This window comes from Scyliorhinus torazame, chromosome 5 (assembly GCF_047496885.1).
Source record: "Scyliorhinus torazame isolate Kashiwa2021f chromosome 5, sScyTor2.1, whole genome shotgun sequence".
NCBI classification, from domain to species: domain Eukaryota; kingdom Metazoa; phylum Chordata; class Chondrichthyes; order Carcharhiniformes; family Scyliorhinidae; genus Scyliorhinus; species Scyliorhinus torazame.
In genome coordinates, this window is record NC_092711.1 from 215,412,365 (window position 1) to 215,427,971 (window position 15,607).

A 15,607-nucleotide genomic window follows, 5' to 3' on the forward strand; every position below is an offset into this window, starting at 1 on the left:
TTGTCAATGTGGTTATGGTTCCATTTTTGATTAGCTTCCTCATGTTTCTTTGTTTAAAACACTCATAATTGTGTATCTAACCTGACTTCTTTCCAGGGCTCTACTGCAAAATCCTAATTCATACTCTGTCTTCACAGGTACTCCAAGTGAATTGGAACTAAGGGAGGAGGAGGAAGAGGACGAAGAAACAGCAGAAGAGAATGGAGATGGAGAAAGTGTTAGTGATGGATCGTGCAGTATTCCAACATTAGAAAAAGTGGTAATTTTTTTAAATATGAAAATTCATGAGTTAGAAGTAGTCAGTTGGAAATTGGCAGATAAACTACTTGCTCAGTTTGAATGCTGCTTGCCTCAAACAAAGCTCAAATCGGATGCAAAAATGGACAGAAAATGGTTGGATAAATCAAGAAGAATAAATCAATCAAGATACCTCTCGCTCAAGTAATTACTGAATTAGTTATAAGCTTGGTTTGCAAATAATGCCACCTGTATTTGTTGAACAAGTGCACAGGTAATGTATCGGTGTTCAAGCCAGGTGAAATTTGGTAATGTTGTCTTTGAAATTTGCCATCAGTCTGAATGTACACATACAGAAGGTTGCCAATTAAAACAGCATTGCAATGCAGAGTAGCTGGATAGTGATTTAGCTCCACAAAATGCGTGTTTCTGCTACGTCTGTGGAAGGAAGGATGGGTGGAACAATTGGGGCCTGCTGAATGGAGAATTGCTGCTTCCCAGCCAGAAGAAAGAAAAAATTCATGACGAGCAGAATTGGGTCAACCTGGCAGTCCTTGTTGCAGTTAGAACGGCAATAGACACTTGGGAGAGAGAAGGAAGGTTATAGGAAATGGAAAATATTGTGCCAATGTTTCATCTATTTTTAGATTAGTTTAGAGTGATTTAGAGTCCTAAGAAAAGTGGGATTATTCTTTTTTCCATCTCTCGACTGACCGTAGGTACGTTTCAAAAGAAGTGTTTTAAGCCTGAGTGCTATGACTTTAAGAACCAACAATTACTAGGTTTCCCTTACATTTTTAAAAAGGATACATGTTTATTACTCAGTAATTGAAATGTATTTGCAACAGCACCCACTCACACATGTGCATGTGCATACACTAGGAAAGGTGACTTCAAAAGAAATAGCAAGCACTTAAGGTGTTACTGTCCCACAGATGTCCGTTTGCTTCTCTCAAGAAGAAAACTTTGGAACATTGCAGTCCATGTCATAATATACACCAGTATATCATGGTGCAGACACACACACTGATGGACACACAGTGGGACCAATCAACACACACAACACAGCAGCCAATCACCAGTTAGAGCACATGCACTATAAAGACAGGGGGCATCAGAGTTCCCGCTCATTCGAGCTGCAGCTTCCTAGTAGGACAGAGCTCACAGCCTGCAGAACAGACATTCACCATGTGCTGAGTGCATCGACTGAAGGGCAGCACGGTAGTATTGTGGATAGCACAATTGCTTCACAGCTCCAGGGTCCCAGGTTCGATTCCGGCTTGGGTCACTGTCTGTGTGGAGTCTGCACATCCTCCCCGTGTGTGCGTGGGTTTCCTCCGGGTGCTCCGGTTTCCTCCCACAGTCCAAAGATGTGCAGGTTAGGTGGATTGGCCATGATAAATTGCCCTTAGTGTCCAAAATTGGCCTTAGTGTTGGGTGGGGTTATTGGGTTATGGTGATTGGGTGGAGGTGTTGACTTGGGTAGGGTGCTCTTTCCAAGAGCCGGTGCAGACTCGATGGGCCGAATGGCCTCCTTCTGCACTGTAAATTATATGATCTATGATGACTGGTTAGGACAAGGCAAAGGTCTTTAGTTAAAGCTAGTATCGTGTTAACCCACAGTGAGAGTATGTTAAACTGTCAATGACTCAATAAAATAGTGTTGCACTATTTCAAGTGTTGGTGACCTGTATGTGTTCCACGGATCCAGAGCGCCCAACACAACATGATACCAGGAGTTGAGGGATATTAGCACTTCATAGACCTACCTGCAAGTGATCTGCCTTCCACCAGCATTCCGTCATCCTGCAACATGGACAACATCTGGTCGCCGCTCCGCATCGCCAGCAACCTAGGGGCCAACTGGAAAATATTCAAACAGCACTTCCAGCTCTTCCTTGAGGCCACAGACAGGGAGGACCCCTCGGATACCAGGAACATTGCTCTCTTCCTATCCACAGCCGGGGACCATGCCATCCACATTTTCAATTCTCTCACCTTTGCGGGTGGTGAAGATAAAACAATGTTCAAGACGGTCCTCCTCAAGTTTGACACTCACTGGAGCGTAAAGGTGAATGAAAGTTTCGAGTGCTACGTGTTCCAACATCGTTTGCAGGGTAAGGATGAACCTTTCCAATCCTTTCTCACTCACCTCCACATCCTTGCGCAATCTTGCAGCTACGGGCCCACCTCCGACTCCACGATACACGATCAGATCGTTTTCGGTGTTCAGTCGGACCCCCTACGGCAGCAGCTTCTCAAAGTAAAGCAGCTCACCCTATTGACCTGTGTCCTACACGAAAACGCCACGAGTCGGTATTCCCACATCCAAGCGGCTGAAACGGCGCGGCAAGGTCCCCACGAGGTGGAACGGGTCCAAGCAATTGAGCAACTCCAGGGCCTCAGCCTGGATGAGGGCGGCCATTTTGCACGCTTTCCGCGTACTCGCGCGCTTGTGCGCACCAAACGAGGGGGCGGCGACGTCGAAGAACATGATGTGCAGGCGCGCACCATGCACGACCGCACCGCGCATGCGCGGTGGCGCAGCGAACGTGCTGACGCTACGATGTGTGGCAACTGTGCCTCCGCCCATTTAAAACGGCAACACCCTGCCAAATCTCGACAATGCCTAAGATGTGGCAGACTTGGCCACTATGCTGCCTTATGCCGAGCAGCTCAGCCTGCCAATTCATATCGCTTCAGCTAGCCTCGCAGGAATGTCCGGGCAATTCAACCCACGGCCACCGAGTCCGATGCGGACCTCCCACACAGCAGTGACACCGAGGACCTGAAGGCGTCTTTTCGAGTCTGTATCGTGACAAAAAACAGGGTGTCCCCGAAGCAAAGACACCAGCTGCTGTCAGTGTACAGCATCGATCCAGACGATGAGTGGTGTGCCACCCTGATGGTCAACTGGTCCCAAATACGATTCCGCCTGGACACTGGTGCCTCCACCAATCTCATTGACTTCCAAAGCCTTCGTGTCAAACCAGCCATCCTTCCATCAGCCTGCCAGCTATTGGATTACAATGGCAATGCCATTGATGCCAGCGGCTCGTGCCAACTTGAAGTGACGCACAGGTCACGCAAAGCCATCCTTCCTTTTCAAATCGTGGGCTCCTCGAAAGTCTCCCTGCTTGGCGTGCAGACATGCAAGCTGTTGAACCTAGTTCAGAGAGTTCACTCTCTCTCTCCTGATGACACGTCTGCCTTTCAGGACACTGACCTCAGGGCGCAGCTCGACGCCATCATCAACCAGCACCACGACATCTTCGAAGGCATGGGCACGCTCCCATATACCTACAAGATCTTATTGAAACAGAATGCCACGCCTGTGGTGCACGCACCTCGCAGGGTCCCAGCACCCCTCAAAGACCGCCTCAAGATGCAGCTGCAGGACCTTCAGGACCAAGGAGTGATTTCCAGAGTCATGGAACCAACCAACTGGGTCAGTTCCATGGTATGTGTAAAAACGCCTTCCGGCGAATTCAGAATTTGCATTGATCGCAAGGATCTAAATTGCAATATCATGAGGGAGCATTATCCAATTCCCAAGCGCGAAGAGATCACATGCGAGATGGCTCGCACCAAGCTCTTCACCAAACTCGACGCCTCAAAAGGATTCTGGCAAATCCAGTTCGACAAATCCAGCAGGAAACTGTGTACATTTAATACCCCCTTTGGCAGATATTGTTACAACAGGATGCCGTTTGGGATCATATCTGCTTCAGAAGTGTTCCATAGGATTATGGAACAAATGATGGAAGGCATGGAAGGTGTTCGCGTCTATGTCGACGACATAATCATTTGGTCCACCACCCCGCAGGAGCATATCAGTCACCTCCAGCGCGTATTCAAACGTATACGTGAGCAGGGCCTCCACCTCAACAGGGCCAAATGCTCCTTTGGTCAGACGGAACTCAAGTTCCTCGGGGACCACATCTCCCAGTTGGGTGTGCGGCCGGATGCAGACAAGGTGGCTGCTGTCACAGCCATGAAAACGCCAGAGGACAAGAAGGCGGTCCTCCGATTTCTGGGCATGGTCAACTTTTTAGGGAAGTTCATCCCTAACCTTGCCTCTCATACCACGGCTCTCAGGAACCTGGTCAGGAAGACGACAGACTTCCAATGGCTCCCTGCCCACGAGCGCGAATGGAGAGAACTCAAAACCAAACTCACCGCAGCCCCGGTCTTAGCTTTCCTTGATCCAGCAAAAGAGTCCAAAATTTCGACCGATGCCAGCCAGTCCGGCATTGGGACAGTGCTCCTGCAACGCGATGAGGCCTCATCATGGGCCCCCGTTGCATATGCGTCACGCGCCATGACCCCCACGGAGCAGCGCTACGCGCAGAGAGAAAAGGAATGCCTGGGCCTTCAGACCGGTGTGGTTAAGTTTCACGATTATGTGAAATGAAAATGAAAATCACTTATTGTCACAAATAGACTTCAAATGAAGTTACTGTGAAAAGCCCCTAGTCGCCACATTCCGGCGCCTGTTCAGGGAAGCTGTTACGGGAATTGAACCGTGCTGCTGGTCTGCGTTGGTCTGCTTTCAAAGCCAGCGATTTAGCCCTGTGCTAAACAGCCCATGTGTACGGACTTCCTCAATTCACCATCGAGACCGACCATCGTCTGCTGGTTAATATAATACAGAAAGACTTGAACGACATGACGCCTCGCCTCCAGCGCATTCTTCTCAAGCTCCGGCGATATGACTTCCAGCTTGTATACATCCCAGGCAAAGACCTCATCATTGCTGACGCTCTCTCCAGGGCAGTCAACACTCCATGTGACCCAGCGGGATTCGTCTGCCAGGTTGACGCCCATGTGGCCTCCAATCTACCTGCCATGGATGAACGTCTCGTCCAAATTCGGCGCGAGACGGCGGCTGACCCTTTGCTACAGCGTATCATGCGCCACCTAACAGACGGGTGGCACAAGGGCCAATGCCCTCAGTTCCATAATGTATGAGATGATCTGGCGGTAGTAGACGGAGTTCTTCTGAAACTGGACCGCATTGTCATCCCGCATAGCATGCGCCAGCTCGTCCTGGAACAGCCACACGAGGGCCATCTTGGCGTGGAAAAGTGCCGCCGACGGGCCCGAGAGGCAGTGTACTGGCCCGGCATTAATGAAGACATAGCCAACGCAGTGCTCAACTGCCCCACTTGTCAGCACTTCCAGCCGGCCCAACCACGTGAGACCCTGCAGCCCCATGAGTTGGTCACGTCACCATGGACCAAGGTGGGCATCGACCTGTTCCACACGCTGGGTAGAGACTATGTCCTGATCGTGGACTACGTTTCAAATTACCCGGAGGTGATACCGTTGCACGATATCACATCGTCTGCAGTCATCCGTGCCTGTAAGGACACCTTTGCTCGACACTGCATCCCACTCACGGTTATGTTGGACAATGGCCCCTGCTTCGCAAGCCAGGAATGGTCCAACTTTGCCAGGTGGTACAATTTTGCCCATGTGATGTCCAGTCCCCTATATCCCCAATCCAACGGCAAAGCGGAGAAGGGAGTCCATATAGTCAAACGGCTCCTCTGCAGGGCTGCCGATGCTGGGTCCGACTTCTACCTCGCCTTGCTGGCCTATCACTCTGCCCCACTGTCCACTGGCCTGTCGCCAGCCCAATTGCTCATGGGTCGTACCTTGAGGACGACGGTGCCGTCCATTCTTGTCCCAGACCTCGACCACGTTCCGGACCTTCGCCGGAAGCAGCTGTCTCGTGCACAGCACAAGGCGGCTCATGACTCCCGTGCAGCTGATCTCCCTGCTTTGGCTCCAGATGACAACGTCCGCATCCATCTTCCGGATGGTGGCTGGTCTGCAACCGCTGTTGTCCTTTGGCAGGTGGCCCCCCGCTTGTTCCTGGTTCGTCTACCGGATGGCTCCATTCTGCGTCGCAATCGACGCGCCCTTCATCTCGTTCCACGCTCGCTACGTGATCCTCCACTGTCGCCTCGCCCTCCTGCTGACCCTGCCATGGACTATGCAGGGATCCCTGTCACTCTGCATCCTCCTCACTCTGACACAGTCCAGCCCGCTCCTCAGCTGGTGGCTCCTGACCCACCCTTGAGACGGCCAACCAGAATTCGTCACCCACCTCAGATACTTAATTTGTGAACTTTGTGGACTTATAGACTTTCTGAATTGTTCTGTTCTTCCGTTCGATCGTTTACATGGTTTGTATATAGTGCTCATCTCGTTATTCTTGTTGCATACTGTTTTTCTGCACCAGGCACCTTCCCATGTAAATAGCTTAGTTCTCATGTACATAGTCCTGTAAATATGTCTTTCGCTCACACGTAGTTAGGGACATTCTCACCATACACTATTTATTGCCACACGTACATTCTTTTATAAAAGGGGGATGTCATAATATCCACCAGTATATGATGGTGCAGACACACACACAGTGGGACCAATCAACACACACAACACCGCAGCCAATCACCAGTTAGAGCACACGCACTATAAAGACAGGGGGCATCAGAGTTCCCGCTCATTCGAACTGCAGCTTCCTAGTAGGACAGAGCTCACAGCCTGCAGCACAGACATTCACCATGTGCTAAGTGCATCGACTGGTTAGGACAAGGCAAAGGTCTTTAGTTAAAGCTAGTATCGTGTTAACCCACAGTGAGAGGATGTTAGACTGTTAATGACTCAATAAAATAGTGTTGCACTATTTCATGTGTTGGTGACCTGTATGTGTTCCACGGATCCAGAGCTCCCAACACAACAGTCCAGTGATTCCTTTTGAGGCCACTGAAGAAATAGAAATTGTAGGTTTATGAAGACAGATTTGCATTGGCTGACTGCTTGCAGTAACAGGTTTCTCCAAATATGGGCAGCAAAAATTAGGTTTGATTCTACAAATAAGTCAGTACAAGTCTAGCCTGAATTTTTTCTTTTGGTGGTTTTCAGGCAGGATCCTGTTGCTTTGCTGGCCTGGCACACTTCTGAAAATATGTCTTCGTAAATGTGCCTCATTGGAAACGTTGGGCGGGATTCTCCGAGCCTCCGCGCCAAAATTGCGCTCGGCACTGGGGCAGAGAATGGGGCGTCAGACCCGCGATCGGGTCCGACGCCTTCCCGTGATTCTCCGGGGTCCGGAGAATTGCCGCCAGTCGCGCGCACGCGTGGTCGACGTGGCGCTCGCGGGGCCATTGAAAGAGGCCCCCTCTCCGATTCTCCGACAACTGGCCAAGATCCCGCCGACGTGGTTCACTCATGTTTGCATCCGACGGGAGCTCGGAGTGGCGGCTGCGGACCCAGTCCGCGGCCATCCTGGTGGGATGCAGGGGGATCCGTCACGGGGGGGGGGGGGGGCCTCCAGGACGGCCAGGCTCGCGATCGGGGGCCACCGATCGGCGGACGAGTGGGATCTGGGAGGGGAGGGTGTGGCTATATTTACAGGGCCGGCCATCTGTGTGGGTCCGCCATGTTGCGCGGGGCGGTCGCCCCGCACATGCACGGACCCGCGGCCGGAAGTGCAGGGCCCCGTATTGGCAGTTGGAGCCGCGAGGACTACTCCGGGACCCTGCTAGCCCCTTTCAAAACGGAGAATCACTCTGGACTTTCTCCAAGAAAGTCCAGAGCGATTTGCATCCGTTTTCCCACGGGTGTGGGGGCATAGGCCCATTATCAGAGGATTCCGCCCCTGATTTCTGTCATATGACCATAATTTCTGTTTTTTCATTATCCTCACAAATGGTCTCTGATGACCTGGGCATTGACCGACAGTGATCTTTCAGTTTTCCATTTAGATGTCCCTGTGATTAGAATGGGTTTTTTCCACACCCATTTCTTGGAATTCCACTCTGCATCCAAGAGGCCTGCAAGCCAATTTTGAGCTAGTTTCTTCAATTATTCGAAGAAGAAAAGCCATTATTGCATTTTAATGCCTTCTCAGTGACATGTCCCAAAAGATCATTTACACATTAATCTCTTGTCCGAACCTGCAGGCTAGCTTCTAGGACCTTGCATAGTTCCACATATATTGACGGTTTCAAAAAGTGTTCATTTCAAATAAATCCGATAGTCCATATTGTGTGACCGTGACACTCTGAAATATCAATAACACATGCTTATATTGTTGCAGTGTGAAAAGCCTTCATTTCTAAATGCTGAATTTAATTTTCTTAATAAATGATGATGTGTGAGCCAGTGCAGGAATGTTCATTCAGGTGCATCCACAAGTGAAGAAGTGCCCAACGCTAAAATGACAGCAGAGTAATTTCCTTTGCATTCAACCATGACCTTTTATAAAAAAAAAAAAAAGCTCAATTTCTGCATTTGATCTTACTGAAGAAGTAAAATTTAATCCCCAAATCCCTTATTTAAAAATGAACGCAAGGCAAAGCAAGACATACACACATTGCCTCATACCTTAAGTTAATTCCCATATCTGTAGCTGAAAATAGCCATTCACTTGTTTATGCTGCTGCCTCACTTGGGGATATAAAAATCCTATTGCAATGGCTGATTACTGATCCTTGCTCTGTTAGCCAGTCTTGGCCATGAACGGATGATCAACTGATCTCTGAAGTATTAGGCTAAGGGAGAAGAGGTGAGGGCTCTTGCTCTCAGTCACCATCCAGTGATTGTTGCTGATAATGACAAGTTTCTTAACTTTAAAAATGTGTTTGAAAAGAAAGGATGTACTGCTATTGCTTGTAAACATCTCTCACTCTCGAGCTATTTCCCGAGGCCTCTCACTTACGCGTGGTAGATTTTGCAATATTTTTTTTTTATAAATATTTTATTGAAAATTTTTGGTCAACCAACACAGTACATTGTGCATCCTTTACACAATATTATAACAACACAAATAACAATGACCTATTTTATAAACAAAAAATGAATAAATAATAAATAACAAAAATGAAAACTAACCCTAATTGGCAACTGCCTTATCACAAGTAACACTCTCCAAAAATATAATTTAACAGTCCAATATATAATTATCTGTCGCAACGACCTATACATATTATACAGTATATATTAACAACCCTGAGAGTCCTTCTGGTTCCTCCTCTCTCTCCCCCCCCCCCCCCCCCCCCCCTCCCCCATTCCCGATCCTGGGCTGCTGCTGCTGCCTTCTTTTTTTCCATTCCATGTATCTTTCTGCGAGGTATTCGACGAACGGTTGCCACCGCCTGGTGAACCCTTGAGCCGACCCCCTTAGAACGAACTTAATCCGCTCTAGCTTTATAAACCCTGCCATGTCATTTATCCAGGTCTCCACCCCCGGGGGCTTGGCTTCTTTCCATTAACAAGATCCATTAACAATATCCTGCGCCGGGCTACTAGGGACGCAAAGGCCAAAACATAGGCCTCTCTCGCCTCCTGCACTCCCGGCTCTTGTGCAACCCCAAATATAGCCAACCCCCAGCTTGGTTCGACCCGGACCCCCACCACTTTTGAAAGCACCTTTGTCACCCCCATCCAAAACCCCTGTAGTGCTGGGCATGACCAAAACATATGGGTATGATTCGCTGGGCTTCTCGAGCACCTCGCACACCTATCCTCCACCCCAAAAAATTTACTGAGCCGTGCTCCAGTCATATGCGCCCTGTGTAATACCTTAAACTGAATCAGGCTTAGCCTGGCACACGAGGACGACGAGTTTACCCTGCTTAGGGCATCTGCCCACAGCCCCTCCTCGATCTCCTCCCCTAGCTCTTCTTCCCATTTCCCTTTTAGTTCATCTACCATAGTCTCCCCTTCGTCCCTCATTTCCCTATATATATCTGACACCTTACCATCCCCCACCCATGTCTTTGAGATCACCCTGTCCTGCACCTCTTGTGTCGGGAGCTGCGGGAATTCCCTCACCTGTTGCCTCGCAAAAGCCCTCAGTTGCATATACCTGAATGCATTCCCTTGGGGCAACCCATATTTCTCGGTCAGCGCTCCCAGACTCGCGAACTTCCCATCCACAAACAGATCTTTCAGTTGCGTTATTCCTGCTCTTTGCCACATTCCATATCCCCCATCCATTCCCCCCGGGGCAAACCTATGGTTGTTTCTTATCGGGGACCCCCCCAAGGCTCCAGTCTTTCCCCTATGCCGTCTCCACTGTCCCCAAATCTTCAGTGTAGCCACCACCACCGGGCTTGTGGTGTAGTTCCTCGGTGAGAACGGCAATGGGGCTGTCACCATAGCCTGTAGGCTAGTCCCCCTACAGGACGCCCTCTCTAATCTCTTCCACGCCGCTCCCTCCTCCTCTCCCATCCACTTACTCACCATTGAAATATTAGTGGCCCAATAATACTCACTTAGGCTCGGTAGTGCCAGCCCCCCCCTATCCCTGCTACGCTGTAAGAATCCCTTCCTCACTCTCGGGGTCTTCCCGGCCCACACAAAACCCATGATGCTCTTTTCAATCCTTTTTTTAAAAAAAAAAGCCTTCGTGATCACCACCGGGAGGCACTGAAACACAAAGAGGAATCTCGGGAGGACCACCATCTTAACCGCCTGCACCCTCCCTGCCAGTGACAGGGATACCATATCCCATCTCTTGAAATCCTCCTTCATTTGTTCCACCAACCGCGTTAAATTTAACCTATGCAATGTACCCCAATTCTTGGCTATCTGGATCCCCAGGTAACGAAAGTCCCTTGTTACCTTCCTCAACGGTAGGTCCTCTATTTCTCTACTCTGCTCCCCTGGATGCACCACAAACAACTCACTTTTCCCCATGTTCAATTTATACCCTGAAAAATCCCCAAACTCCCCAAGTATCCACATTATTTCTGGCATCCCCTCCGCCGGGTCTGCCACGTATAGTAGCAAATCGTCCGCATATAAAGATACCCGGTGCTCTTCTCCTCCTCTAAGTACTCCCCTCCACTTCTTGGAACCCCTCAACGCTATCGCCAGGGGCTCAATCGCCAGTGCAAACAATAATGGGGACAGAGGGCATCCCTGCCTTGTCCCTCTATGGAGCCGAAAATATGCAGATCCCCGTCCATTCGTGACCACGCTCGCCATCGGGGCCCTATACAACAGCTGCACCCATCTAACATACCCCTCTCCAAAACCAAATCTCCTCAACACCTCCCACAAATAATCCCACTCCACTCTATCAAATGCTTTCTCGGCATCCATTGCCACTACTATCTCCGTTTCTCCCTCTGGTGGGGCCATCATCATTACCCCTAACAGCCTCCGTATATTCGTGTTCAGCTGTCTCCCCTTCACAAACCCAGTTTGGTCCTCGTGGACCACCCCCTCGGGACACATTCCTCTATTCTCATTGTCATTACCTTGGCCAGGATCTTGGCATCTACATTTAGGAGGGAAATAGGTCTATAGGACCTGCATTGTAGCGGGTCCTTTTCCTTATTTAAGAGAAGCGATATCGTTGCTTCAGACATAGTCGGGGGCAGTTGTCCCCTTTCCTTTGCTTCATTAAAGGTCTTCGTCAATACCGGGGCGAGCAAGTCCACATATTTTCTATAGAATTCGACTGGGAATCCATCCGGTCCCGGGGCCTTTCCCGCCTGCATGCTCCTAATTCCTTTCACCACTTCTTCTACCTCGATCTGTGCTCCCAGTCCCACCCTTTCCTGCTCTTCCACCTTGGGGAATTCCAGCCGATCCAAAAAGCCCATCATTCTCTCCCTCCCATCCGGGGGTTGAGCTTCATATAATTTTTTATAAAATGTCTTGAACACTCCATTCACTCTCCCCGCTCCATCTCTCCTTCCTCATCCCTCACTCCCCCTATTTCCCTCGCTGCTCCCCTTTTCCTCAATTGGTGTGCCAGCAACCTGCTCGCCTTCTCCCCATATTCGTACTGTACACCCTGTGCCTTCCTCCATTGTGCCTCTGCAGTGCCCGTAGTCAGCAAGTCAAATTCTACATGTAGCCTTTGCCTTTCCCTGTACAGTCCCTCCTCCAGTGCTTCCACATATTGTCTGTCCACCCTCAAAGGTTCTTGCAGCAACCGCTCCCGTTCCTTACTCTCCTGCTTCATTTTATGTGCCCTTATTGATATCAGCTCCCCTCTAACCACCGCCTTCAACGCCTCCCAGACCACTCCCACCTGGACCTCCCCATTATCATTGAGTTCCAAGTACTTTTCAATGCACCCCCTCACCCTTCGACACACCCCCTCATCTGCCATTAGTCCCATGTCCATTCTCCAGGGTGGGCGCCCTCCTGTTTCCTCCCCTATCTCCAAGTCTACCCAGTGTGGAGCGTGATCCGAAATGGCTATAGCCGTGTACTCCGTTCCCCTCACCTTCGGGATCAAAGCCCTTCCCAGCACAAAGTCTATTCGCGAGTAGACTTTATGGACATAGGAGAAAAACGAGAACTCCTTACTCCTAGGCCTGCTAAATCTCCGGGTCTACACCTCCATCTGCTCCATAAAATCTTAAGTACCTTGGCTGCTGCCGGCCTCCTTCCAGTCCTGGACTTCGACCTATCCAGCCCTGGTTCCAACACCGTATTAAAATCTCCCCCCATTATCAGCTTTCCCATCTCTAGGTCCGGAATGCGTCCTAGCATCCGCCTCATAAAATTGGCATCATCCCAGTTCGGGGCATATACATTTACCAAAACCACCGTCTCCCCCTGTAGTTTGCCACTCACCATCACGTATCTGCCCCCGTTATCCGCCACTATAGTCTTTGCCTCGAACATTATCCGCTTCCCCACTAATATAGCCACCCCCCTGTTTTTCGCATCTAGCCCCGAATTGAACACCTGCCCCACCCATCCTTTGCGTAGCCTAACCTGGTCTATCAGTTTCAGGTGCGTTTCCTGTAACATAACCACATCTGCCTTAAGTTTCTTAAGGTGTGCGAGTACCCGTGCCCTCTTTATCGGCCCGTTCAGCCCTCTCACGTTCCACGTGATCAGCCGGGTTGGGGGGCTTCCTACCCCCCCCCCTGTCGATTAGCCATCCCCTTTTTCCAGCTCCTCACCCGGTTCCCACGTAGCTGTATCTCCCCCAGGCGGTGCCCCCCCCCGCCCACCCCCTCCCATACCAGCTCCCTCCTCTCCCCAGCAGCAGCAACCCAGTAATTCCCCCCTCCCACCCCCCCGCTAGATCCCCCGCTAGCGTAATTACTCCCCCCATGTTGCTCCCAGAAGTCAGCAAACTCTGGCCGACCTCGGCTTCCCCCCGTGACCTCGGCTCGCACCATGCGACGCCCCCTCCTTCCTGCTTCTCTATTCCCGCCATGATTATCATAGCGCGGGAACCAAGCCCGCGCTTCTCCTTTGGCCCCGCCCCCAATGGCCAACGTCCCATCTCCACCTCCCCTCCTCCCCCCATCACCACCTGTGGAAGAGAGAAAAGTTACCACATCGCAGGATTAGTACATAAAACTCCTCTTTCCCCCCTTTTTAACCCCCCTCTTCGCCCCCCACATTTGCCCCACCACTTTGTTCAAGCGTTCTTTTTAATAACCCGCTCATTCCAGTTTTTCTTCCACAATAAAAGTCCACGCTTCATCCGCCGTCTCAAAGTAGTGGTGCCTCCCTCGATATGTGACCCACAGTCTTGCCGGTTGCAGCATTCCAAATTTTATCTTCTTTTTATGAAGCACCGCCTTGGCCCGATTAAAGCTTGCCCTCCTTCTCGCCACCTCCGCACTCCAGTCTTGATAAACGCGGATCACCGCGTTCTCCCATTTACTGCTCCGAGTTTTCTTTGCCCATCTAAGGACCATTTCTCTATCCTTAAAACGGAGGAATCTCACCACTATGGCTCTGGGAATTTCTCCTGCTCTCGGTCCTCGCGCCATCACTCGGTATGCTCCCTCCACCTCCAACGGACCCGCCGGGGCCTCCGCTCCCATTAACGAGTGCAGCATCGTGCTCACATATGCCCCGACATCCGCTCCCTCCGCACCTTCAGGAAGACCAAGAATCCTCAGGTTGTTCCTCCTTGCGTTGTTCTCCAGTGCCTCCAACCTTTCCACACATCGTTTCTGATGTGCCTCATGCGTCTCCGTCTTCACCACCAGGCCCTGTATGTCGTCCTCATTCTCAGCTGCCTTTGCCTTCACGACCCGAAGCTCCCGCTCCTGGGTCTTTTGTTCCTCCTTTAGCCCTTCGATCGCCTGTAGTATCGGGGCCAACAGCTCTTTCTTCATTTCCTTTTTGAGCTCTTCCACACAGCATTTCAAGAACTCTTGTTGTTCAGGGCCCCATGTTAAACTGCCACCTTCCGACGCCATCTTGGTTTTTGCTTGCCTTCCTTGCCGCTGTTCTAAAGGATCCACTGCAATCCGGCCACTTTCTCCTCCTTTTTTCATCCGTATCCAGGGGGGATTCCCTTCTGGTTTACCGCACAGTGTTTTTAGCCGTCAAAATTGCCGTTGGGGCTCCTATCAAGAGCCCAAAAGTCCGTTTCACCGGGAGCTGCCGAAACGTGCGACTCAGCTGGTCATCGCCGCACCCGGAAGTCGATTTTGTAATATTAAGTGAGTTTAGTGCTGCCTGTCCGTTTAATTAGTGTTACTTTGTGATTTGCAAGAGGGCATTTGAACTATGTTTAACTGTTTCATTTGCTGGAAATTACACACTTTAATTGAAGAATGTTAAAGCTGACTAAAATCAAAGGCATAATTTAGAGATAAATACTGCCATCTAGTGTTTAAAATCACTACACAAAGTAGAATTTGTTTGTGATCAGTAATGTTAAGTTGGCTAATATAATTTACCAGCAATTTCTGAGGCTGCAACTAAACTTTTTTCAGGCTTTGCAGTACATAACGGCTGCTTCAACTTAACTTCTTCACAAATTTAAAACTGGTTTGCTTGATCCACACTGAAAGAAAGTTTTGAATTTATATATCCCTTACATGACCATTGGATGTCCCAAAGTGCTTCAAAGACAATGAAGTACCCTTTTAAAACAAAAAGTGTAGGCCCTGTTGTTATTTAGCTAATTTTGCACAGCAATGTGATAACAACCAGATAGTTTGTGTGTGTGATGTTGCTTGAGAGATAAGTATTGGGCTGCACACCAGGGATAGCTTACTTACTCTTCGAAATAGTACCATGTCATGATTCATGTCTACGAGAGGGCAGATGGGGTGCCAGTTTAACATCTCATCCATACTTATGGTGAAGTGGTATATGAGAAGAGTATAATTCGCTAATGCAGTACCTTTCGCACCATTCTCATAATATTGGGACTGTCAGTGTTCCTGTTGAAATGGAGTGTGGGCATTTTCACTATTGCTTAACCTCATTGAATGTTGTGTATTTGGGCTTTTGCGATGAAAACTCACAAAATGGGAATTTCTATCTCCCCAAGTTTTCTGGCATAATATACCGTACGCTATATAATGTACTGCCACTGAGCAGGTAACTGAAAGCTTTGTTTGGGATT

At 49.7% G+C, this 15,607-nt stretch overlaps 1 protein-coding gene across 9 annotated transcripts in view; it reads left to right on the forward strand.

Annotated features, from left to right (window-relative positions):
* The window catches only part of hdx (highly divergent homeobox), a 233,682-nt gene that overhangs the window by 179,573 nt on the left and 38,502 nt on the right, over positions 1-15,607 (forward strand). For 8 of the 9 annotated variants that reach the window (XM_072505118.1, XM_072505115.1, XM_072505117.1 and 5 more), the window contains one exon: positions 138-259. The exons of the other annotated variant lie outside the window; for it this stretch is intronic. In XM_072505118.1, coding sequence (XP_072361219.1) covers positions 138-259 — 122 coding nt within the window. The remainder of the gene's footprint in view (positions 1-137; positions 260-15,607) is intronic. 9 annotated transcript variants of the gene reach the window in all.